At 41.7% G+C, this 22,250-nt stretch overlaps 1 protein-coding gene across 3 annotated transcripts in view; it reads right to left on the bottom strand.

The window, feature by feature from the left end:
• Positions 1-22,250, bottom strand: part of Tenm3 (teneurin transmembrane protein 3) — a 606,148-nt gene that overhangs the window by 162,850 nt on the left and 421,048 nt on the right. For all 3 annotated transcript variants that reach the window (XM_050147272.1, XM_050147274.1, XM_050147273.1), the window contains one exon: positions 3,556-3,794. In XM_050147272.1, coding sequence (XP_050003229.1) covers positions 3,556-3,794 — 239 coding nt within the window. The remainder of the gene's footprint in view (positions 1-3,555; positions 3,795-22,250) is intronic.

The following is a 22,250-nucleotide window of genomic DNA, read 5'->3' as shown; positions in this document are numbered from 1 at the left end:
AAAGTAATGCAGTTCCTGAATAAACTTAAGAGTATTTTTAGACTGCTTCTTAGATTAAATATAGACTTTACAAGTATGGTGTGAGAGCTATAAATTGCAAGGAAAATTGATATATCTAATCAACAATTAAATTAATAATGTTATAAAAATATTTAACATAGAAGGCAAAACATTCACATCTTAAATGTTGCTTCAAGGTAAAATAAAATATAATAAAAATAAAGCAGAGAAGCCAGATGTGGCGGATCCCTCCTGTAATCTCAATATGGAGAAGGGGGGAGCAGGAGGATTGCTGTGAGTTTGAGGCCAGACTACTCTACAGAGCCAGTATCACACCAGCAAGAACTATGTAGCAAGACCATTTCCTGTCCCTAGCCATTCTCAACACACATGCAGACATACACACACTTACACATATGCACGCACACACAGATGCACACTTATACGCATGCATGTGTGCACACACATATGCACACGTACACACGCATGCGCACACACACAAGGAATAGAAGGCAAATGAGGTGACTCAGCGGGTAAAGGTGATCATTGCCTATCCTGACAATCTGGTTGACAGCCGCACCATACCGAGTCAGGGGACAGAGCTGCGTCCTGAAAGTTGTCCTCAGCCCTGCCCACACATTCTGTGCTATGTGCATGCCACACCCCCAAGAACTAAAAATACACAATGCAAAAAATACATAGGAAAAGACCTCCAATGGGAAAATGGAGGAAAATTGATCTAAATCCAAAGTAAGAACTACAAACGACCAACAAACATTAAAAGTTATAACTCGGAATATATTAAAACAAAAACTGTTTAATGTAAGAGGCTGGAAATGGTTAAAAGTAATGATAAAATATAAAGCCAACTGCAGCATTGGTGCTCATGTAAACGAGAGCGACAGCAAAGTGGGTTACAAAGTTCAAAGTGCACCTGTGCAGCAGCTTCCTTCAAAGAATCTCTAGCGATAGAGTTTGATCAAATGAGCACACACCAACAGAGACATTGTCACATGCATAGAACAGTTACTGCATTTTGGGGACCAGTAAGTAAAATGATATAGATAGCGTCTAGCAAATACCCGAGGAAAGACTGGTGAACATAGGGATACATCACGGATCCCAAGCTGCACACATGCATGGAGAAAGAGCTACAAGGGGCAACTGGAGGGAGCCATCTTTCTCCTTCCGCTGTGTACAGGGATCAATCAGACAGTTGGGCTTAGCAGCAAGCACCTTTGCCTACCTAAAAGCTAAGAGCGGTGTCCTATGATCGCAATTAATTTTCACCTTCTTCGTAGGTCTTTCTGTATTCTTTGAAGGTTTGATAGAAACAGGGAAGAACAAACAACAAAGTCTGTGTGCCTCCCCCTCCTCTCCGTGTTTTAGAAGTTATCCACTGTGACCCTTCTGAGATTTCATCTCAGGAAAGAGGCAGGGGACAGACACAATTCTTAGCCTTTCATTATTGCACTGGAAGGTATAAAGAGTATTCTTGAATATTCTGGAATAATTCCTTCAGCTTTTTTTTAAATCCCTCATTTCTTAAGCTTTTGCTTCACATTAACAATCAGCCTGAGTGATGGAAGAGCAAAGTCCAAGGATGGGTCATTGGAGCAGTAGAGGGAAAAGGGCACCAGAGGGACCAGAAGATGCAGAGATGCAGAGTATGATGCTGATGGCTGAACAATGTGTCAGGCAATGCAGGAAAGAGCAGATTCTTGAGGTTTTATTTAGAAGCTGGATAATTCTATTTATTAAAGGATCCCGTAGAGAGAATGCAAGTGGCACCATGTAACCCACACTGAGTGATACTTTTCCTGGCAGTCACACTACAAAAAATAAAACAGGATCACATCCAGCCGACCCTCAAACCATTGCAAGGATCGACACTCGCCAATCACAACAGATACAGATCTGGCCAGCCCAACTCTGGATGCCGGCCGGCCCTGCCACAGCATCTATCTGGGGTACATCACGTTAAAAAAAAATCCCCTACAAACTCATCTGGGTAACTGGTCACGTTCCATATAAGACTTGCACATCACAAATTCATTTAGAATTCTTCAGCGGCACACTTCTGACAGTTACAAATAATTTATACAGCTAACTGGAGAGGATTCTCTTAATGGCCAGGGTATTTTCTAATTGAGGACTAGAAGTTAACCCTGAATGTTGATGCTGCCGGGAAAATCAGAAGCACAGTGTGGCCTCACCCGGGTGTGATGCTGTTATGTACGGTGCGTGGGCTGCTGCTGTCTTAGGAGAAGAAAGTAAACTTGGCAAATATATATATGTATATGTATATATATATATATATATATATATATATATATATGATGGCTGCATTTCATCCTGCTTCCCTCTGATGGATGGCTGGCGACTGCTGCGCCGTTGTCTGAGCATCCTGATGAGGATAACGAGGATGTCTCCATGTTCCGAGAGAACCTGAGCTCTGAATCATTAGTGGTGTCATCCACAGTTGAAGAATTCGAAATAACAGTCCGTAACACGCCACACGGCTGCCATCCCTGACTCAATTATCTCCCAAGTTCTTCCATGCTCTAGAGTTCTGCATTTCCATTAACCACAGAGACTCAAAAAACGGTTACTTCACATTCCAAAGTATGTAAATTATATCTGAGGAACATTGCAGGGACTGGCAGGGAGAGGCCCACCGCAAGAGCATCTAGCGTTCTATTCCGAGCTCTGGGATACTCGTCGGTAGTGATGGGATTTCATGGGGCATCACAAATTGCTTTGTAAACTTGGCGATGCATCGCTGGCTGTTGTTCCTGGTGTATAAACCACACAGCCTGTGATTTATCTTAGTGGGCACCATTAGCATTTCAATGTGGAAGGCTTTTCCTTTGCCATAGAAGCAGATCAGAATACCATGTAGCTTTTCTGACATTTATGAAAGCCACTGCCAGCAGTATAAATGCTCAAATACATTCTGAAATAGTTAAACAAAAGGAAGATAGGGGCTCTAGCATCCGGGTTTTGACTAAGTGCAAAACACGAGCCATGCATTAGAGGAGGTGAAAACCTCACATATACGAACGAGCGTGTAACCATTCATTAGTTTAAGAGGCTCAGTTCTCTGGGGTGTTCCTGAAGAGAAGATAACAGTCCTGAGTGATCAAGTTTACATGTAGACAGCTGAGTTCATGGAATCACACGTTATAGCACAGAGATCAGAGAGTCCCTAATTAATGGGCATGAATTGAAAGAGATTCCTACCTCGTGTTGACTCCTGAAAGTCCATGAATGATTTTGTATGTAGGAAATGTCATAGTGACCAATATTTCATGAATGATGGCATCAATAAAAAGAATAATATTTGTATCCAAGAATATACTTAGCACTTAAGGAAATGAACTACACAGGCCAGTCTTTGTACTGATCAAATCTACTGAAATCCCTGAAACATTTCCATATGTCAACAACATTGACGTTACAAGGTCATACCTCATCATATACTCCAGATCAACTAACAACACACTACTAGAATACATCAACTGACGGGCAAACGGGGTTAAGCCACGCTCTTACCTATGAAGTAGGACAGGAGGATGGCCAGCAGCACCGAGACCCCTACAGCGCACAGCGCGGTGCATCTCCAGCTGCAGTACTTTGAAGACTTCTTGAATTTAAAAGCACTTCTCGATAGGGTGTTTCTAGGAAGTGGCCGGGTAGGCGGTGAATAAACAGAGCCAGATGCCATCGTGTAACCCGGGGTTGCCGTACTGAACAGTGGCGTTGTCCCTGTCCCTGTTTTGAATAGGAAATGCCTGCAGAAAGGGAGAATATCGTCGTGAGACACGGGCACGTCAAGATCGGAGTGACAAAGAGTGACAAAGTACGGACACACACAGGCTACTTCTCTACTGTGTCTCCTGCGGAGTCAGGCTCTCTCTCTTTCCCGCCCTCCCTTCCTCTCATTGACCTCATCCATTCTGTTTGGAGATAAGATCTCAGGTAACCCAGGCTGGCTTTGAACTCTCTCTGCAACTGAAGATGACCTTGAACTTCTGATCTTTCTGGGATTGCAGGTGGGTGCCACCTCTAGTTTATGAGGAGTGTGGCACCAAACCCAAGGTCTCCCACACGCTAGGCAAGCCCTCTACCAGCGGAAACACATCCCAAGCCCTGGCTCATGTGACATTTATTTTTTACATTTATTTATTTATTTATTTATTTATTTATTTATTTATTTATTTGAGGTGTGTGTGTGTGTGTGTGTGTGTGTGTGTGTGTACACATGCAGCCACGGCATGGAACATGTATGGAAGACAGCTTGCGTGTGGGCTCCAAGCATGTCAGGGCATATGCATACAAGTATCCCCTACAGCTTCAGTAGACATCTTGAGAGACTACAGGATCACCCCAGTCACACTGTCTCCTGAGCAGAAGCTTGCTGTAACATCCTTGGAACCCACACAGTGAACGGTGAGAACTGACTTTGTACATGAACTTCATTGGACATGAAGAATGGCCTCGAGAGTGGTTCCTCTGAATCATATCATAAAGTTAGTCATGGTTCACAGCTGTGCTTGTATGTATGGTGCAGGACAATGTGTGCTCATGTAGAAGCCTGTGCCCATGTCCTGCCCATGTTCTGCCGCCTCGCTGACTTTCAGGGTAGCCATGGCAATGATCTCATTCTTGCCTGCTCCCCTATTGCTGAGGACTCTTAAGCCGGCAAGGGCAGCCGGTCAGGTCTCGGAGGTGGTCAACTGTTTTATTTTTAGCATTTGTCAAATGTAATCAGCAGGGTAAGTCTTGTGGGGCCTGGCGGAGGGAGAGAATCACAGGATACAGTTTAAAGACCAAGTCTAAATAAACAGAGAGATCAGCGCAGTGGCCTGTCGGTCACAGAGACAGATTCCCTAACTGAACCATCTAACAATGGGCAAACGGCCTCAGAACCGCAGCTTGCAAATGGCTAAGCAGCAATTCAAGGAACAAGATGCCAAGAACGCTGAGTAAAAGTTCTCTGGAAAAGGTGACCGATTCTAAGATTCTTTTATTTTGACTTTTTAATATTCAATCTTTGAGGAGTTCATACAGGTATAAAATACATTTTGACCATATCAATCCCTTATCCCCACTTCAGCTCCACCCAGATCCACTCCCCACCACATGACCACCTCAGTTAGATTCTTAACAGTCAAAATGTTCACACTGAAAAACACTCCGCATTTCATGGCTTTTGTTTAGCATGATAACACTGCTCACATTCAAGCCTTAACATAAACTATTATCATATCCTGTTCGAAGGTGTCCAATGCAGTCAGCAGGCTATAATTTTTCAAATTCAAGAGGTTAGAAGGGTCCTTTCATTCTCTGCGCAGTACGGTATAGCCTTTATAGAAGATGCGTTTATGGGGTTCATAGCTAAGCATTTTCCATTTTAAACACGCATATGCTTACGGGGTATTTAAAAAAGGCTAAATATATCAAACGGGTTAAGAAGTTCATAGCACAGACCTGGGAAGCCGGACTGCTAACGTTTAACATCTTTCCTATTCACTAGGCATGTTCGACAAAAGTTCCTTAACCTCTCTCTGTACTTTTCAGTCATCGGACTTGTGAGGTTTAAATCGACTGCAGAAGACTATAAAATACTTCAAACATAGTAAGTGCTACGGGAGTGTTGGACAGAGGAGGGAACAAGCTCATGGGTTTAGGTATATTAGTGCTTAGAGAAGAAAAGATAAAGAAGATTTGCCGGGTTGGCAGTCTCTAGGAAATGGAACAGGATGGCTGGGTTTACTGGGTGGAACTCACCCAGCGTGGTGGTCATGTGATTACTAAACTCATCAGTATGTCTATCCAATGGAAGAGTCAGAAAAGGGAGGGCGTTATTGGCAGGTGGTGAACAATGGGAGGCGAAGCCCACCTGAAGCAAGGAGGTCAACAGGTAATGCTCTAGCATGTTCTCATTCTCTCTGTCTCTCTGTCTCTGTCTCTCTCTCTCTGTCTGTCTGTCTCTGTCTCTGTCTCTGTCTCTGTCTCTCTCTCTCTCTCTCTCTCTCTCTCTCTCTCTCTCTCTCTCTCTGTGTGTGTGTGTTTGCGTCTACTCCACACTTTCTGTGCCTCTCCTTCCCCCTTCTTAGCTGTGATAAGGTAAGGACATTATTCCTCTCTATCCTCCCTAGCAGGCTATTTCTGACGTAACACACGCTGAAAAGCAACGAAGCAGACCATGGTCGACTAAAATCTTCCACTCAAATGAACCATCTGTGCCTTTGGTTGCCTCAGATATTTTGTGAAGCAACGACGCACTGGTTGACACGAAGTGGTCTCAATAACTTCTCAGCGACGGATGGGATTTGAACCTGAGTCTGTGGGACTCAAGACCATGGCCTCAGCCCTTCCCAGCAGACACTGGATATGTGAATATCTACAAGCATGATGAGATGACGAGTTTGTCAGATGCTGACTTCAAATCAGTCGTCTCTGTTTCTATCTGCGAACCCGAGATATCAGCACACGCTGTGTGACTGGTGGTGGCAAGGAACTCTTTCAAACACTAGGCTTAAATTGCCCTGAAATTATTTCTTTAGATTAAAAAATGTGCAACTTGGGTATATCACTAAAAACACAAATGCACCAACCAGGGGTAAACTTCAGAGGAGCAGTGTGTGCCTATATAGACACAAAGCTCTGGGTTCAAATCCTCAGCAACATTACTGACCTATATTAGTGAAAATGAAAACCCGTTTCCTTCCAAGAGTTTCTAATTTACTAAATGCATACAATTGCTTTTTCTACTGCAAGACAAAACATTATTTTGGGGGAGGGGTTAGTTTTACTCCCAGAAGTGAGGTATTTTCTCCTTAGCTATCTAAATGGCTATGCAAATTAGAAGAGACTTAGGGCACGGGCTTGATTAATCTCCAAGTTTAGAAAGTGTTGAAAAAGGAGCACCTCACTAGAATCTTCCATTTTAAAATAATGGGCGTTCAGGATTTTCAGATACTTTTCTAATATGTAAGGAAAGAATTAATAAAAGTTTAAGTTGGTTTACTTCCCAATCATCATTTGTATGCTAACGGACCCCTTCAGGTCACATGAAGCCTCAAATAGACACTGTAAACACACGTGGACAAGTTTTTAGGCAGAGAAGGAAAATTCCATGCCCATGTATTTGCTTTAGCAGAAAACACGTGGTTGCACGTCTGGTAGATTTGGGCTAGTGTTGAGGTTTGGACAGCCCGCCGTCTTTTGAAAGGCCACAATGCCTTTACTGTTGCAATGTATAAACGAGAAGGCACTGTGAGGTTTATGTTCTCATCTATAGGGGCCTGTCAGCCCTTCTGCGCTTCCCCTTAGGCCCAATAGCACTTCCTTTATGTTCATAACGCCACACGTATTCCATGAAGATTGAAATTCAGCTAATCAAAGCATGTATATTGACTTGCCACTGGGGAAAACGATCTTGTCACCTAATTCTCCATGAGGCCCGTTTCTGCATGTCATTAGCCTATGTCCATAGCTCCTGGCCAGGGCATTCAGCTATGGAAATGTGCTTCTCAGATATAAAAAATTCTGCAAAAAATTATTAAAAAAAATGTTTTGTCTTGGCTTCCATATGAGGTTTGAAGAATAAAGACTGAATTTTTCTTTACTCCTCAAACCATATTTGGGAATGGCTTATGTGAGAATATGACCCTCCTCCCCCACTGTATTTAGCAATAAAGCAGCAGCGGCTCCTTTTTACCATAGAGCACACTGGAGCGGGCTGGTTTCGTCCTGGTGTCTCTAATGATGCCCTGCGTGACGCCCGCCTCTAGTTCCCCCGCTATTTGTGCCCCCGTGTTCACTCCGGCAATGGACTAGAGAAGCACACTTGAAGACAGACTATCAGAGACTGAGAAGAGGAAAATCAATTTCAAAGCCCCAAAGACAACTGGTGCGGAAGGTCACTGAACACTAACGGTTGCTTTGTGGCTATGGACTCGGGAGGGAAGGGGGATTCTGTTTAGCAACAACAACAACAAGGGGACAGGAACGACCAAGCTCCGTTGCCTCGTTAACTCAGAAGGCGGTGCAGCCGGCGATTGTACCAATGGAAATGATTAGTGGATGTGGAACACAATTAAAGCTAGCTCCTTTGTCTTTGGGAATGGAAAGATCCTGCCTCTTTGTTGATTTGCCTTTGGACCGACCTTTTACAATTCCACCCTCACCCTGGGCTCTAGTTTGTGTTTTTTAATGGAGTCTGTGATGTAGCTGTGTATGGGTCATGTCACAACTACAAAGTTAGTAGGGACAAAGACTGGCTTTCCTCTTCTTTCTTGCTGTCCCCATTTCCTGTCTTCTTGGTCATTGCTTAGTAACTCCAGCCTTTGGGTCTCTCCGAGGACTTTCGATAATTTCCAATTCCTCTTCCTTCCTGCCTCCCCCTTCTGCTACCCCTGGGTATTCAAGCAGAGGACCCATTAGCCTTTCCTTCACAGTAGGCTTCTTCCTTTCTCTTTGTCCAAGTGGACAAGTTCATTCTTCCCCACTGCCCCACTGTGTATGTGTGTATGTGTGTGTGTGTGTGCTGTATACAAGTGTGTGTGTGTGTGTGTGTGTGTGTGCCTGTGGAGGGGTCCCCTCCCTCTGCTCTCCACTTTACTTTCTGAGACAGCATCACTCACTGAACCTAGAGCTCGCCAACTGGTTAGACAGGGTGGCCAGTCCATACCCGCACCCTATAACACACACAGCCCTGACTCCCAGGGCAGGGATTAGAGGTGGGCACTGCCACATCCAGTTTTCTAACCTCCCTACTGGGAATCCAAACTCACTTCTCCAGGGGCAGCCATTGTTTCTTTCTACTCTGATCCCAGGTCCAAACACACGCTTGCTCTTGTGCTTTTTGCAACCATGCCCGAGCAGGTTTGCATTGCTCTGTGTGACCCTTCACTTTTGATTTCTGTCTTTCTAATTAATAATCACACAAAATACCACTGAGAGGTTTTTTAGTGAAGAAAATTTGGTTTTGTTAAGTGTGTCTTTCTAAACTCTATCACATAAAATATCAATAAATCAACACTTAGTTCCAAAGTACAAAATTATGAAAGTTATAACACACTCATGAGTCACTAAGAAAAGTGGGTTAATAGTTATATTTTGTTCAGTGGATTAAGATAATTCTTATTTCTCTAATATGAAGTGAGCGGCTTAAGAAGTTAAAAATTTTAGGTACCCGAATGAAAAATACCTCTGGAAAATGTGTGTAGCAGTATTCCAAGTCATCTGAGACACTTCCTCACTGGGGGATTAGCAGAGAAAATAAAAGTCAAACAGAAAAGTGCGCAATGACCGAATGAAATTTTAATTAGCTTAAATGCATATGTGGTTAAATGCACAGAAAACAGTTTGTTTTCTTCAACGTTTTATACTGTGTTAGAAACCTTTGTAGAGGTTAACGATGGAAATAAAGAGTGTGGCCGTTGGTGTTCGGATCCTGGGCCCTAAGGCACATTGGAAGGCTTCGATAAGTACGCAAAGACACCTGGAAAGTATTTCTATTGTATTGCACACTACTGTATAGTGTAAGTCTACTGCATTCTATTGCACATGACTGTATAGTGTATATCTATTGCACACTACTGTACAGTGCTCATCTATTGCACACGACTTATCGTGTACATCTATTGCACACTACAGTATACTGTATGTCTATTGCACACAACTGTATAGTGCACATCTACTGCACATGACTGTATAGTGTACATCTATTGCACACTACTGTACAGTGTAGTCTATTGAACACTACTGACTAGTGCAGTCTATTGCACACTACTGTATAGTGTACATCTATTGAACACTACTGAACAGTGTACATCTATTGCACACTACAGAACAGTGTACATCTATTGCACACTATAGGGCAGATGTCACTACTGCACAGGCTCTCTTGATTATTTCTTCCTCTTCTTGGGGTCTTTGTTGGACAAAGAGGGTGGTTTACTGTTTAAATGAAATGTCTCATTGCTCTGCTCTCATTGACCTTTGTAGAATCTAAATGCAGCTCCCTGGATACACATTGATTTCTATTTCTTCACATTTGATGCTCTGACTTCAGCAACATGGCAATGGGTCCGGCTGCATCTGGCCAGATTCTCCATCTTTCCACTGCCACAAGTTTTCATTTAAGAGGTAAGAAAAACTCAAGGCATAGATAGGCTCCTTTTCCTTCCGGCAAAATGTAACTCTGGACTTAAGAGGCTTATTAAAGGTCTCACAAGATTTCTTGAACATCAAACACCTCTCCCAAAATGACATTTTCAGATCTAAAGCAAATGAATCCCATACTTGTGGATTAAATTTACCTGGAAATGCGTGGAAGCTAAAATTGGCTCCTGAGTTCAAAATAGTTTAATCCACTTGGTGTCAAAACAATGGCTCGGCTTCTCGGGATTCATTTTATGATATTTTTAAAATAAAATTAAAATATAGAACATCTCACTGTTACTGTGCTATTTTCATTTTCGCCACTGTCACTCATTTAATTATTTGTGTTCTTCAAGTCTTTATTAAGTACCGAAGAAAGAAAATCAGACACAAACAATTTGACAGCAAGTATTTAAAATGAATTCTACATGAGAGATAATGTGAACTATGACCTAAGCATTCTGAACACTTAAACCTGTTCCTTAGTCTTTGAAGTTTTCACTACCAAGTTCCAAATTTTACATTACAAATCTAACAGAATTATCTCTCAGGTGTATATTTAACATGCGCACAATTGATTAAAAGTTGAAAAGAGAATGGTGTGAAGAAACATTAAATTCTTATAGATAAATAAACAGAAACTAAAGAAAGTTCACACCGAAGATCGTTCATTTTGTGTAAGTGGTGTGTGTGTATGGGCAGGCATGTGTGAACATGTATTTGTGTGCAGTTGTGAGTTGGGAGAGGTCAACCTATGTGCCATGCCTCAGGAGTCAGCCATCTTGTTTTTTGACATGGTCATCTCTTGCTGGAACCTAAGGCTATGCCATGCTAGGCTGGCCCAACTTTCTCAGCTTCGCCAACACAAAAACCATAAGCAAACACTGCCCCATCAAATTTTCCCCAGGGATGCGAAGGACTGAGTTCAGGACCTCAGGCATGCATGGCAAGACTTTACTCACTGAGTGGATCTCATTAGCTCTTGAAAATGATTCGTTTTTATTTAAAGCCATTTTCCCCCACACCTTTAAGCAACTTATTCTCTATACATACCTACAGATGTCCGGCACTATTACTTACAATGACTTGACAATAGATTGGGGAATAAGTCTATCACCTGAGGATGCTGGCCCTAAAAGTCCGTGAAATTCCTGAACTAAAGAATAGAAGAGCCAGTTGCACATTCGATTCAGGAGCCTACACCTGCCTGCCATTGTACAGGCACGCCACAGCTGTCTGTCCCTGATACGAAGAAACAAAACAAAAACCAAAAAAACCAAGACGGACTGTTGAGTCACAAGTACGGGCAGAGTTTGTGACCTTCCGCCTTCTGGAATAGGGATTAGGCCACCAAGAGGAGCAACATGTACCAACAGACCACTCCATAGCTTAAGACAGTGCCTTTCAACAATGTCCTCTCTGGCTTGTTAAAGCAGGTGTGGGCGGAATGGAACTTTCAGGCGTGGTGTTGAGACACATGGACCTCACTGTAAGAACCCCTACAGTAATGTATTAAGGTATTTATTGGTTTATTAGCTTAAATTTACCTTTGGCATTCCTATCATGGCTATATAACACGAGTAAATCAATTCAAAAGACCCTGACTTAGAAAGTTACTGCCCATGGTGGAGTCTGAGTAGTCAACTTGGAACAAATGAAATTTGTGTAATTCAAGGCTCAATCCATCAGACTCAGACAAGCTTAAATATCATTTACTGTTTTATGTCATTGTATTTTTAGTTTTTTTTCTTGGTTTTATTTTTTTTAACCTTCAACCTCTTTTGCTTATTTTTTTTTCATTTTCTTTTATTCTATCTTTGGGCTCCTCTTTTAAGAACTCTGCCCTAAGTACTGGATATTTCTAACGTCACTGCTGTTTTTACCATGTTGATGCACCTAACTTTACAACCTATTGGGGTACCTGCATGCGTTCTGTTTTCTAGTCTCATTTCTCTAGTATCCGTGTTTCCACACACATCAGGGGCGCTCCCTACGTCCCTAGAGCCTTCGTTAGGGACACCTCCAGCCTTCTTAAATCTAACACTTAGACATCTAAAGCATGGCCAAGTCCAGGTAACAATTCACTTTAGACGTATAAATTTCCCGTGATGCTTTGCTTCATTGAATGAGAAGTCAATACCATTTCCATATCTGATTGGAATATTCTTGGTGTGTTTTTCCCTTTAAAAGTTTGTCAATGTATAGCTGGTACTAAAATTTACTTATTTTTTTCCCTCCTAGCAGAGACTCTCCTGGCAAGCTCAATATTTTAAATTCACCAGGTATGCGCCCATACAAATAAAGCCAGGCTCCTTGTGTCCCTTATAATCAACTTTCTGAGAAACAAGGAGAGAAATATTTTCTTCTGCAGCCCGGCCTTCTCCTGTTTTTTTTTTTTTTTTTCTTCTTTGAAACCGGTGTGGACAAAGAGCGGGCGACCAAGGCCATCTTCCCAGGGCTGACCACCAAGGCTGCACTACCACACCCTGGCAAAGGTCACAGCAGGGGTCCCTTCAGATCTACAAAACAACACTCTAAAAAAAAAATTCTGTCACTCAAGTTCAGAGGGAACAGAATGCCAACGTAATTGAAAAAGGAAAACCCACAGTGAATTCTTACTATTAGTGTTCAAGCCTTTCCTTTGATCCCTTAGAATTTCTCTTAAAACGAGCTTTCCAGGGTGTGAGCAGGAGACATTGCCGCGGAGCGCTTAACTGCTGAGGGGAGAGTTAAAAGTGAACAGAACGCTAGTTTAAGACCGAGTTCCACAGGCAGCGGGGCCGCAGAGGCAGCACTGGATGCGAGCTATAACTAAGAGTACAAATTAGCAAATGGGACCTCCAAACTGGAAGACCAGGCTTCACTGAGAGGACTAAAGAGTCCCGAAACAACCAACAACTCTTAGTGTGCTGTCGGTAAAGGAGGACCCCAGAGCGTTGTTTGTATCCTGACTATTTACCATGTTAAAATTTACAACGGATGATTCTAGAAAAGAAAGGTGGATTCGTGCACGAACAGGAACATGTAAATATTCTAACAACGGGTTTGTTCAAAGTGAATTATTTTGATGTTCCTATAAAGGTAATATTGTGATAAATTTATAAAACTTGTATAGTTAGTAATATGCTGTAGAACTATAAAATACAAATATTTACTATCTACACTGTTTCTTAATATTATAGAAAGTTAATTTTGTTACAAGCTTTAGATAAAAATATTTAGATAAGAAAGTTAAACATTTCCCAAGGAAGTATCAATAGAAGGATGTAAATTCTGTATTTGGACATTAAAACCAAGGAACAAATATGTAAGGATTCTAGCTGTGACATGTTATATGAGTGACACAGACAAACAACCCCTCCATGCTGAGAGCACGTTGGGATCTCAAATCTATTTCACTTCTGAAGTGATGTGCTATTATCTTTGGACATCTTTCACACTAGGAGGTGATCCCAGGAAGACAAACGTCTTAAATGAAAAGCTTATAAACAAGATAATTTCATTACTGCTACCTGAATTAATATGAGTTATTAGCAGTTGTACAAAAAATGGTTTGAGATAAATGCTCTTGATATTTTAGGTAAAAATATTAGCGACTCCTTCCATGTTAATGCGAAGTTATACTTGGGAGGTGGAGGCGGAAGTACAGTTGCAAGCTAGCCTTGGCTACATGATGCAAACCTCGCCTCAGAAACAAAAAAACAAACAAAAATCCCTAAGCTAAATAAAACAGGAAGCATAGGGCTATCCTAGGAAGCATAGCATCTCCACTATAATTTATTGTAGCTAGCTAGGTACGCTGTAATCAAGTGTGAGGGTGTTTACAGATTCTGATTGGGAATGATAAAAAGTTATTTTCTCACACCACTATTAATAGGCTCACACAGATGAGCAGCATTTGTCTCACATTTTAGTTATTTTTACAGTATAGACATGATATCAAGCATATGAATCTATACTATAGATACATTTAAGGATTAATATATTAGACCTACTCACGGCAGTTGCCATGTGTCAAAAGGAAAATACAAAAGAATATCTTCAAATGTATTATGTGCTATTTGGACAGGACTTTGCCTACTATTAATTCATTTAATTATTGACAGTCATCCATGCTTAAAATTGAGCAGAAAAGTTCTTTCAGGTCAGTGCACTTGAAATGGAAGTTCACTGCAGGTGAAGAGAAGGCTTTCAGCTATAGACGTGAGCTTTAGAAGAATGAGAACGATTCTGGATGGCAAGATACATTGACAACACCTTTGTATGCACCAATTTGATCACACACACACACACACACACACACACACACACTTAACTATGTAGTCTTGACTGGCCCAGAACTTGCAATATAGAACACCCTGCTCTTGAATTCACAGAGATCCCTCCTCACTAGTGTTGGGATTAAAGGCACGTGCTGCCACAGCTGGCAAGGATATATGTATATGTGCACACACACACACACACACACACACACACACACACACACACACACACACACAGTGAATGCAGATCTGTTCAGAAACGATTAGACTGGAACGACAGAGCTTCTATCAAGGGACTCTTAGCCAGGCCTCCTGGTGCAGGTCTGCAACCCCAGCGACTTCAGAGGCTAACACAGAAAGTCTACATGTTCAAAGCTTACTTGGGGTATATAGAGTGAGTCCAAAGTCAGCATGGGGGATTTGGTGAAGCCCTGTCCCAAAATAAGAAGAATAAACATCTTGTTTGTTTGTTTTTGTTTTTCGAGACAGGGTTTCTCTGTAGCTTTGAAGCTTGTCCTGGAACTCACTCTGTAAACCATGCTGGCCTCAAACTCATAGAGAGCTGACTGCTTCTGCTTCCCAGATGGCTGGGATTAAAGGGGTGTGCCACCACCACAGGGCTGCAGAAGAAGAAAGATCACTGGAGATGCAGCTCAGTGGGGGAGGGCATGCCTGTCTGGGCCTTGGGCTTCATACCCTGCACCAAACTACAACTCCCCGACTGTACCCCCCAAAAGCCAAACCCTTCTATCTCAGTGAAACTATTTTAATGGCTTCAACTTGGAAATATTCCTACCAATACACGATCCTATTGCCAAACATGCATTGGTTGATACATTATTATAATAATTTCCAAATTTTCTCAGGAACTTCCATAAACACAGTGGATATCAAGATAAGGAGAAACAAAATCATCTATAAGATGAATTCCGGTTTTGAAATTTGTTCTGGAATACAACTCATCTTTTCAAAAGCAGTCATGGAGCTGGGGAGATGGCTCTGTCAGGGAAGCGCTTGCTGTGCAAGTGTGGGGCTCTGAGCCTGGATCCTCACCACCCACAGAGAAAGACAGGTGTGTGAGCACGTGCCTGTAATGTCAGTGTTGGGGGGTGGGCACAGAAAGACAGGTGTGCGAGCACGTGCCTATAATGTCAGTGCTGGGGCGGTGGAGACAAGCTGATTTCCGGTTTCACTGAAGCAGTCAGTTTTGCCAAGTCAGTGGGCTCCAGATTCAGGAGGAGGCCCTGTCTTGCCTAAAACATAAAGACAATGACAGAGGAAGATACCTCCGTGACATCAGGCCTTCGTTCACATGTATCAGAGTGCACATGTGCACACAGACTCATACATACACATGCATATACAACATACAAACAAAGGAGCCACACTATCTTTAGGTCTTCCGTAATAAAATGAATTTTCCCACAGTGGTTCACTGTGCAACAACAATACAATGCGGAATGAATGAATGAATGCAAAAATTCAGGCTTTGCTTTCTGATCTAGAAAACAAAGACAACATATCTCAGATAATGTCTTCCTCATATTACTATCGTCTTTCTGCAAAACAAAACCCCATGCTTGGAAGTTTCTTCATCTAAGAATCAGTGCAGCTGTGGAATTAGCGGTTACTTTCTAATGGTTCACAAAATTTGTCAGCGTGCGATCTCTTGGGGGAGTGCCTATGACTTTATTGGTTCTTTATTGCCTTGGTAGGGGCTGTTTGCCCTAAAAAGACTAACTCAATTGTTCTAAATCCATGGGAGAAGAAGGAATTTCTGGGAAGCAGCAAGGGCCGTGAAGCAGAATGGTGAAATTTCTATGAATCCTTATAAAATCTTTATGAAGCATGATCGATCCTATCTGATAAAAAAGAGATAAAAACACACGACTATCAAGGCAAAGGTTATGCAGTTCATCAGATGTTGAGAGGTTTAAGCCAGATCTGTCTCAAAGCCAAAACTTTGCCCCATATGCCGTGATCAGAAAGTGGCAATAATACATTATTTTGGATGTAATTGGAACAGGATAGTTTGGAGTAGAAGCATTTTAAGTGGTCATATATGACGTGAGATGATACAAAATCATAAAGAGGGTCATGGCAGAATCAGAAGGCGCATCAAATGGAACTTATGAAGCTTAGTTGGTTAATTGCATCTCCAAGAATTTCATCCTATGGGCCAAGGAGAAAGGGTTCTCGGAAGACAGGATTTCACCAGGCTTGAAGGAAGAGGAGAAAGAGACAATCAGGCAAAAGTAAACCACAGACGTGCCCGAAGGACACGCAGGTATCTGTGGCAGGGTGACAACTGATTGCTAATGAAACCAGAGGATGAAATTCTGGCAAAACCACAGTGGTCAAATTGTAGAAATACTAACTATAGGAAAATAGGTTTTGAAAAAAAAAATCACAATGTAGCAAAAATAAGTAGAGATAAACTACTAAGACACGCAAAATACCTAAAGCACACGTGCAGAAAACCTTCCCGCAGAGAGGACAGAGACGTAACTCCATAGAGCACGTGGGAAGGAAAAGCCTTAGCGCCGCTGCTAAGGAAGAAGTGTTGGCTGACAGGTCACATCTGGAACAGGACAGCAGTGAAGTCAGAGTCATCAACCATGACCGAGGAAAAGGCCTCAGTGACCTTTTCCTTTGATGATGTTCACAGAGAAGCAATGCATTAGAAGTAATTAAAATTTCGTTTCCCCTAGGGATCACAAAAACTAGTTACCATATGTGAATATTTTGTACAAATTACTGGTTATCCAGAATGAAATAGCATCTGAAGATGCAGTATTACAACTTATGGAAATTACGACTTCAAAAACAAATTAATCCTATAAGAAAACACACTTTCTTAGCATCTCAATTTGTTACTAAAAAAAACCCTGGCTCACTCCAATTTTTCCTGTATGGTGGTGGCACATGTCTTTAATCCCAAGACTTGGGAGGCAGAGGCAGGTGGATCTCTGTGAGCTGAAGGCCAGCCTGGTCTACAGGGCTAGTTTCAGGACAGCCAACACTACACAGAGAAACCCTGTCTTGAAAAACCAAATAAACATATAAAAATTTAAAAACAATAAAATTATCATCTGGTTGTACAGTAGCTTCATCAGGCAAAAAAACACATCAAAAGCTTTTCATATCATAAATAAAACTCAAAATGAAGTTCTATCTTTTAAATGATGTGGAGACAATTCACCCAGCAAGACTTTTCTCTTTCACTTCAAACATTTAGCATTTTAGTTAATTAAGTGTTCCAAGCATATGAAACATTTCATTATTATTGGGAGATTATTGTCTTAAGAACAAAATTAAGGCACTTGGGGCTCCTGCCTAAAACACATCCACATATTTCTTGCAAAATGACGAGAAGAGGCAAACCAAGAGATTTTATTCTGCTAAAATTAATCACGGTTTAATTTTATGCTTGGCCTACTTCACACATAAAGTTAGGCATAAATATCCCAGGTATGACAAATGCATTTCTTATCTTCTGGGAAAACAAAACAGCTACTGGGTTACATATTAGTTTTGTTCAATTGTTAACCAATTAGGCGCCCTTACCCTGTTCCTGCTATTGTTATCTGGTCATTACTTAAAAAAAAAAAATCATGCATCAGGAGCTTGATTTACATTATTTCCTGAATACAATGCTATTTTGAACAGATTATTATTATGTTAAAAATTGCCCTCCGCTTTCAATAATTTGAAGGTGATCAAACTCACGATCCACGTGTGGTACAGGTCTATAGTCCTAGCTACCAGCCAGGGCAGGACGAACATTTGAGTCTAGGATTTCGAGATATACCTGGGTAACACAGTAAGACCCTCTTCCAACTCTTTCAATTAAAAAAAAAATACGAGCAAACAATAAAAATTAAAATGTAGGCTAGGAGTGGAGGGAATAGGAATGTCCAGGTGGTGGGATTAACCCAAATGAAGAATGCATGAAAAAGCCATCAGAAAGCGTGGCATTTTATAGGTCAATTAAAAAAAACACAAGTTAAAAAAAGAGTCTGAAGGGAGATATTTTGCATGACTGAGCAATGACACTCCCAGAAGCCATGGGTAAGTAAGCAAAATTCCTAGTGCCGGGTTTGACACTTCTGAGCTGTTGGTCAGGGAGGCGTCAGAGACGCCCACGTCGATGCTGGCTTCCACCAATTCTCTTGATGGCCCACACAGAATAGATGGAGAGACCTTGACTCGAAGATACTAGGAAATCAAGCCAGGATTGAGTTGCAAGCTTCCTCCCTGCTGGATAAGGTTCGTAGAGTCAAGAGTCATGAAAGCTGCTGGACAGGAAAGGTACCCGTGATCTAATCCTGCTGTGACCCAGACGAACTACCACACTAACCTGCCAGCAAGGTGTGCCCACTGGCACAATAGTGTTATGACTGCCATGTGAGTAACCAAAGAGTGGAGTTGGATGTGAGGCCCACATGACAGTAATAAATTCATAACCAGTACTGTAAATGATGAAAAAAGTAAAGGACCAAGTTTGGCTAACTTGATAGGGCATCAGGTTTGAAATATTTTCGCTTATACTTTTTCTCAGCCTCGATCGGAGAAGTTTCTCTTTGCAATGAATGGTGGTGAAAGCAGGAACGCATGGCTGGCTATTCAAGTTCAGAGAAAAAGGGATAGTTGAGTGTTCAGTCTTAAATAGGACATTCATATGACCACCAACCCAGGCTCAGGAAAGACTGTAAAGTGTGTGTGTGTGTGTGTGTGTGTGGAGGGGGGGCAGATCTAGGAGCCAAAAGATAGAGAAGGGCTTTGAAATGCTATCCCTTGCACGTGACACAGTCTGTGAAGAACTCACAGCAGCTGTGGATGCCTGATCTGGGTCTGCATAAAACCCTGTCGAGAGTCAGCGGTGAACAGGAGAGGGACTCATCGGCCTCTCCCCCTCCCTGCTGAACGTTCTTGCTACCCATCCTCTCCGGACAAGGCAGCATCAGGGTCTTCGGTTACATACTCAGTGGTGAGAGTTTCAAGATCTTGGTCACACAGACGTCTCTGATCAAGTGCAGTGGGTCACCAAACAAACAAAAAGACATGAGCATGAGAACGGGGCTCGTAGGGATGAGGGGGGTGTGTGTGACAGGGGTGAGGAACATAGAAGATGGTGGGGATGGAGTACACATAATGCATCACACGGACACATGAAGCTATCAAGCAACAAACTGAACTAACTTAAAAGTTGGGCTAGGATTAAAACTGGGTATAACTGCATCCAAAACATTCGTTTGTTCTTCTCAAGATGCTGAACTGTATTTCTATGGCACCTACTGGCTTTCAGTGCCGACTCATGCAAGTGACCTTCATTTACAGCGACTATTGCTGGAGAGTCGACTTTCTCATTTTAATTATTGGCATGGCGTCTGCTATACAACCAAGTCAAGTCTGTAGCACTATAATAGGTTAGTAATAATATTACAGCAAACAAATCATGGCTTCACTTTCGCTAATCTTTGTAGGCACCTGTGAATTTTAGACTTTGTTAGAATGGATGCTTTAAGTGTGAAAAATGGTTTGGGAAGACTCTGATTATTATACTAGAAATACATAGGCTAATTTCAGAATCAAATTTTGGTTTTTGTTTTATGTTTTTATGAATATAAGTCTGACTTCAATATAATATCTTCACAGAATTTATTCTATTTTATCATCCAATCTATCATCTTCTTTTTTCTTTTCTTAGTGCTAGGTTCAGGTTCTAGGGATTTATATGTACGGGGTGAGTCCTCTCTCTACCACTGGGCTACAGCCCGAATCCAATACACTGTCTTCACTAGATACTGTGAAGACAAGACATCAAGAAAAATATTTATATATTACTTTGGGATCCCTGTATTTAGAGTTCAACAGGAGCTTTTTGTGTGAGTGAATTAAGAAATGATTAATGATTAAGAATCTGCTGCAAATCAAAGAGAAACTAGAGAAGCTCAGGTTCCTAGCCACATCTGTGTCCAAAGGCTACCCTCACATTTGTCTTTCATAACCATCTGCCTAGGACCGAGAGACTACAGACTTCACCCTTTGGGATTCGATTCTGAATGTCAGGGACAACAGGGGTTTGTGTTAGCGAAGTGTCACTGTTTGGATGAAGTGCGCGGTCAACACAGAGCTAAGGCACCGAACTAATTCTGTGCCCTCCTTTCCCAGAGAAAAAGGAGTTTAAGGGGCAACTTCAAATATGCCTTTAAGTAGCACCCGGACAATTCTCCATCGTATTGCTCTCTTTCCCCTTCTTGGTTTCTTATCCTCACAAATGCCCACATACCACATCTCCTACAGAGGCTTTAAGGAACACCCTAAGTTACAGTAAAGACGGCAGGATTGCTCTAAGATCCAACTGACTTCTATTAATGGCTTCACCGTTATTTTAGATAAGCTTATTTTAAAGACAGGATGGTAAAACTTTTAATGGCTGAGAATTTCTTACCCTAGGACCAGGTGTGATTTTAAAATTTGTGTTCAACAACTTTGGCTTCTCTTTTACACCTCTTTTCTAGAGTGTCACATTCTCTTTGCCCACAGGAGTCCCTGGGTATCCCCAAGCTACTTTTGACAAAGGCGAGACCTTAACCAGTCAATTTAAGTTAATGGGCTACCTGCCCAGGCCTATTTTACTTGCAGCAATAGCTGTAACTACAGACGGTCCTACTACTCCCTGACTTGCTAATGACAGGCATTTCCTTCTTGCTCAGGAGATAGATGTACAATTTTTCAGGTGGAAAAGGCTTCTCTTGGTATCATAAGGTCACCACGTGTGAGAGACTGCCCGCAGTTTCTGTAGGTGAGACTGACTCAGGCCTGATGCTGTATGATTGCCTTGCTTCTCCTTAGGACCATTTAAAAGCAGAGAAAAGGCAAGGAAAAGGAGAATGAAGTAAGTACGCAACACTTCCACCTAAGGATTCTGTCTCATAAAATGCATAGCAATTGATCTTACATTAAAAGAAGCCCAGGGCTTTCAATAGTCAAATTAAAAATGCACTAATAAAGAGGTAATTTAATATGCAATTTCATGCATTAATAATTAGCTGAGCAGTACTGAACTTCTAGGTAGAAAGCTATGGGAACATAATTAATGAACTATTAATGCCAAAACAGATGTCATAATAAAATGAGACTTTAATAAATCATTTATTAAGTGGCTATGAACTACTTTGTTAACATCTAAAAGGTAACTACTACGCTACTTAATTCATAGATGGAAACTAGGGGGCTTGAAGACAAACAATCACTGAGGGTCAAGGCTCGTTACTGAGTTCCTGCACGGTACCTTGAAGTGCTATTGCTGGTCTAGGTCAAGCCTACGCTTTTCACTGGCTTCTGCGTCCTCTTGTAGCAGCTACTGTTACACGTAGAAGGAGCTGCAGTACAACAGAAGGGACAGTAGGCTAGCTCTAGGCTCTCAACATCCTAACAGCTCATGGTCCTAATTGCAATAACTGAACTTAAGGAGAAGGAACTGGGAAAGGACACTGTACCGTATTGAGTGCAGGGGCCGATTGCTACAGAGTAAGGTAATTTTGAACATGAAAGCTAAATCGAATCTCAATGTGAATCTCACATATCAATGGAGGTTGCAGAAGGACCAAAGCAGGTTACCATGTGGGAAAATAGAGTGCGTGGGAGTACTGACTGTCTCCAGGAATAGCAAATAATAAATTTATCAGAGGAAGAAAATACGTATTTTTGTGGAAGCAAGAAATTGCCTGGTGAAGGATAAAAATGCTTCCTAATGAATCAAAATTAAAGCTATGTAGGACAGGGCAGAAAGGCTTGTATCCTTTC

This window comes from Alexandromys fortis, unplaced genomic scaffold (assembly GCF_014885135.2).
Source record: "Alexandromys fortis isolate MF-2015 unplaced genomic scaffold, M_Fortis_MF-2015_v1.1 scaffold_32, whole genome shotgun sequence".
Taxonomy (NCBI): domain Eukaryota; kingdom Metazoa; phylum Chordata; class Mammalia; order Rodentia; family Cricetidae; genus Alexandromys; species Alexandromys fortis.
The sequence above is the reverse complement of the archived record's forward strand: the minus strand, read 5'-3'. Positions and strand labels throughout refer to the sequence as shown.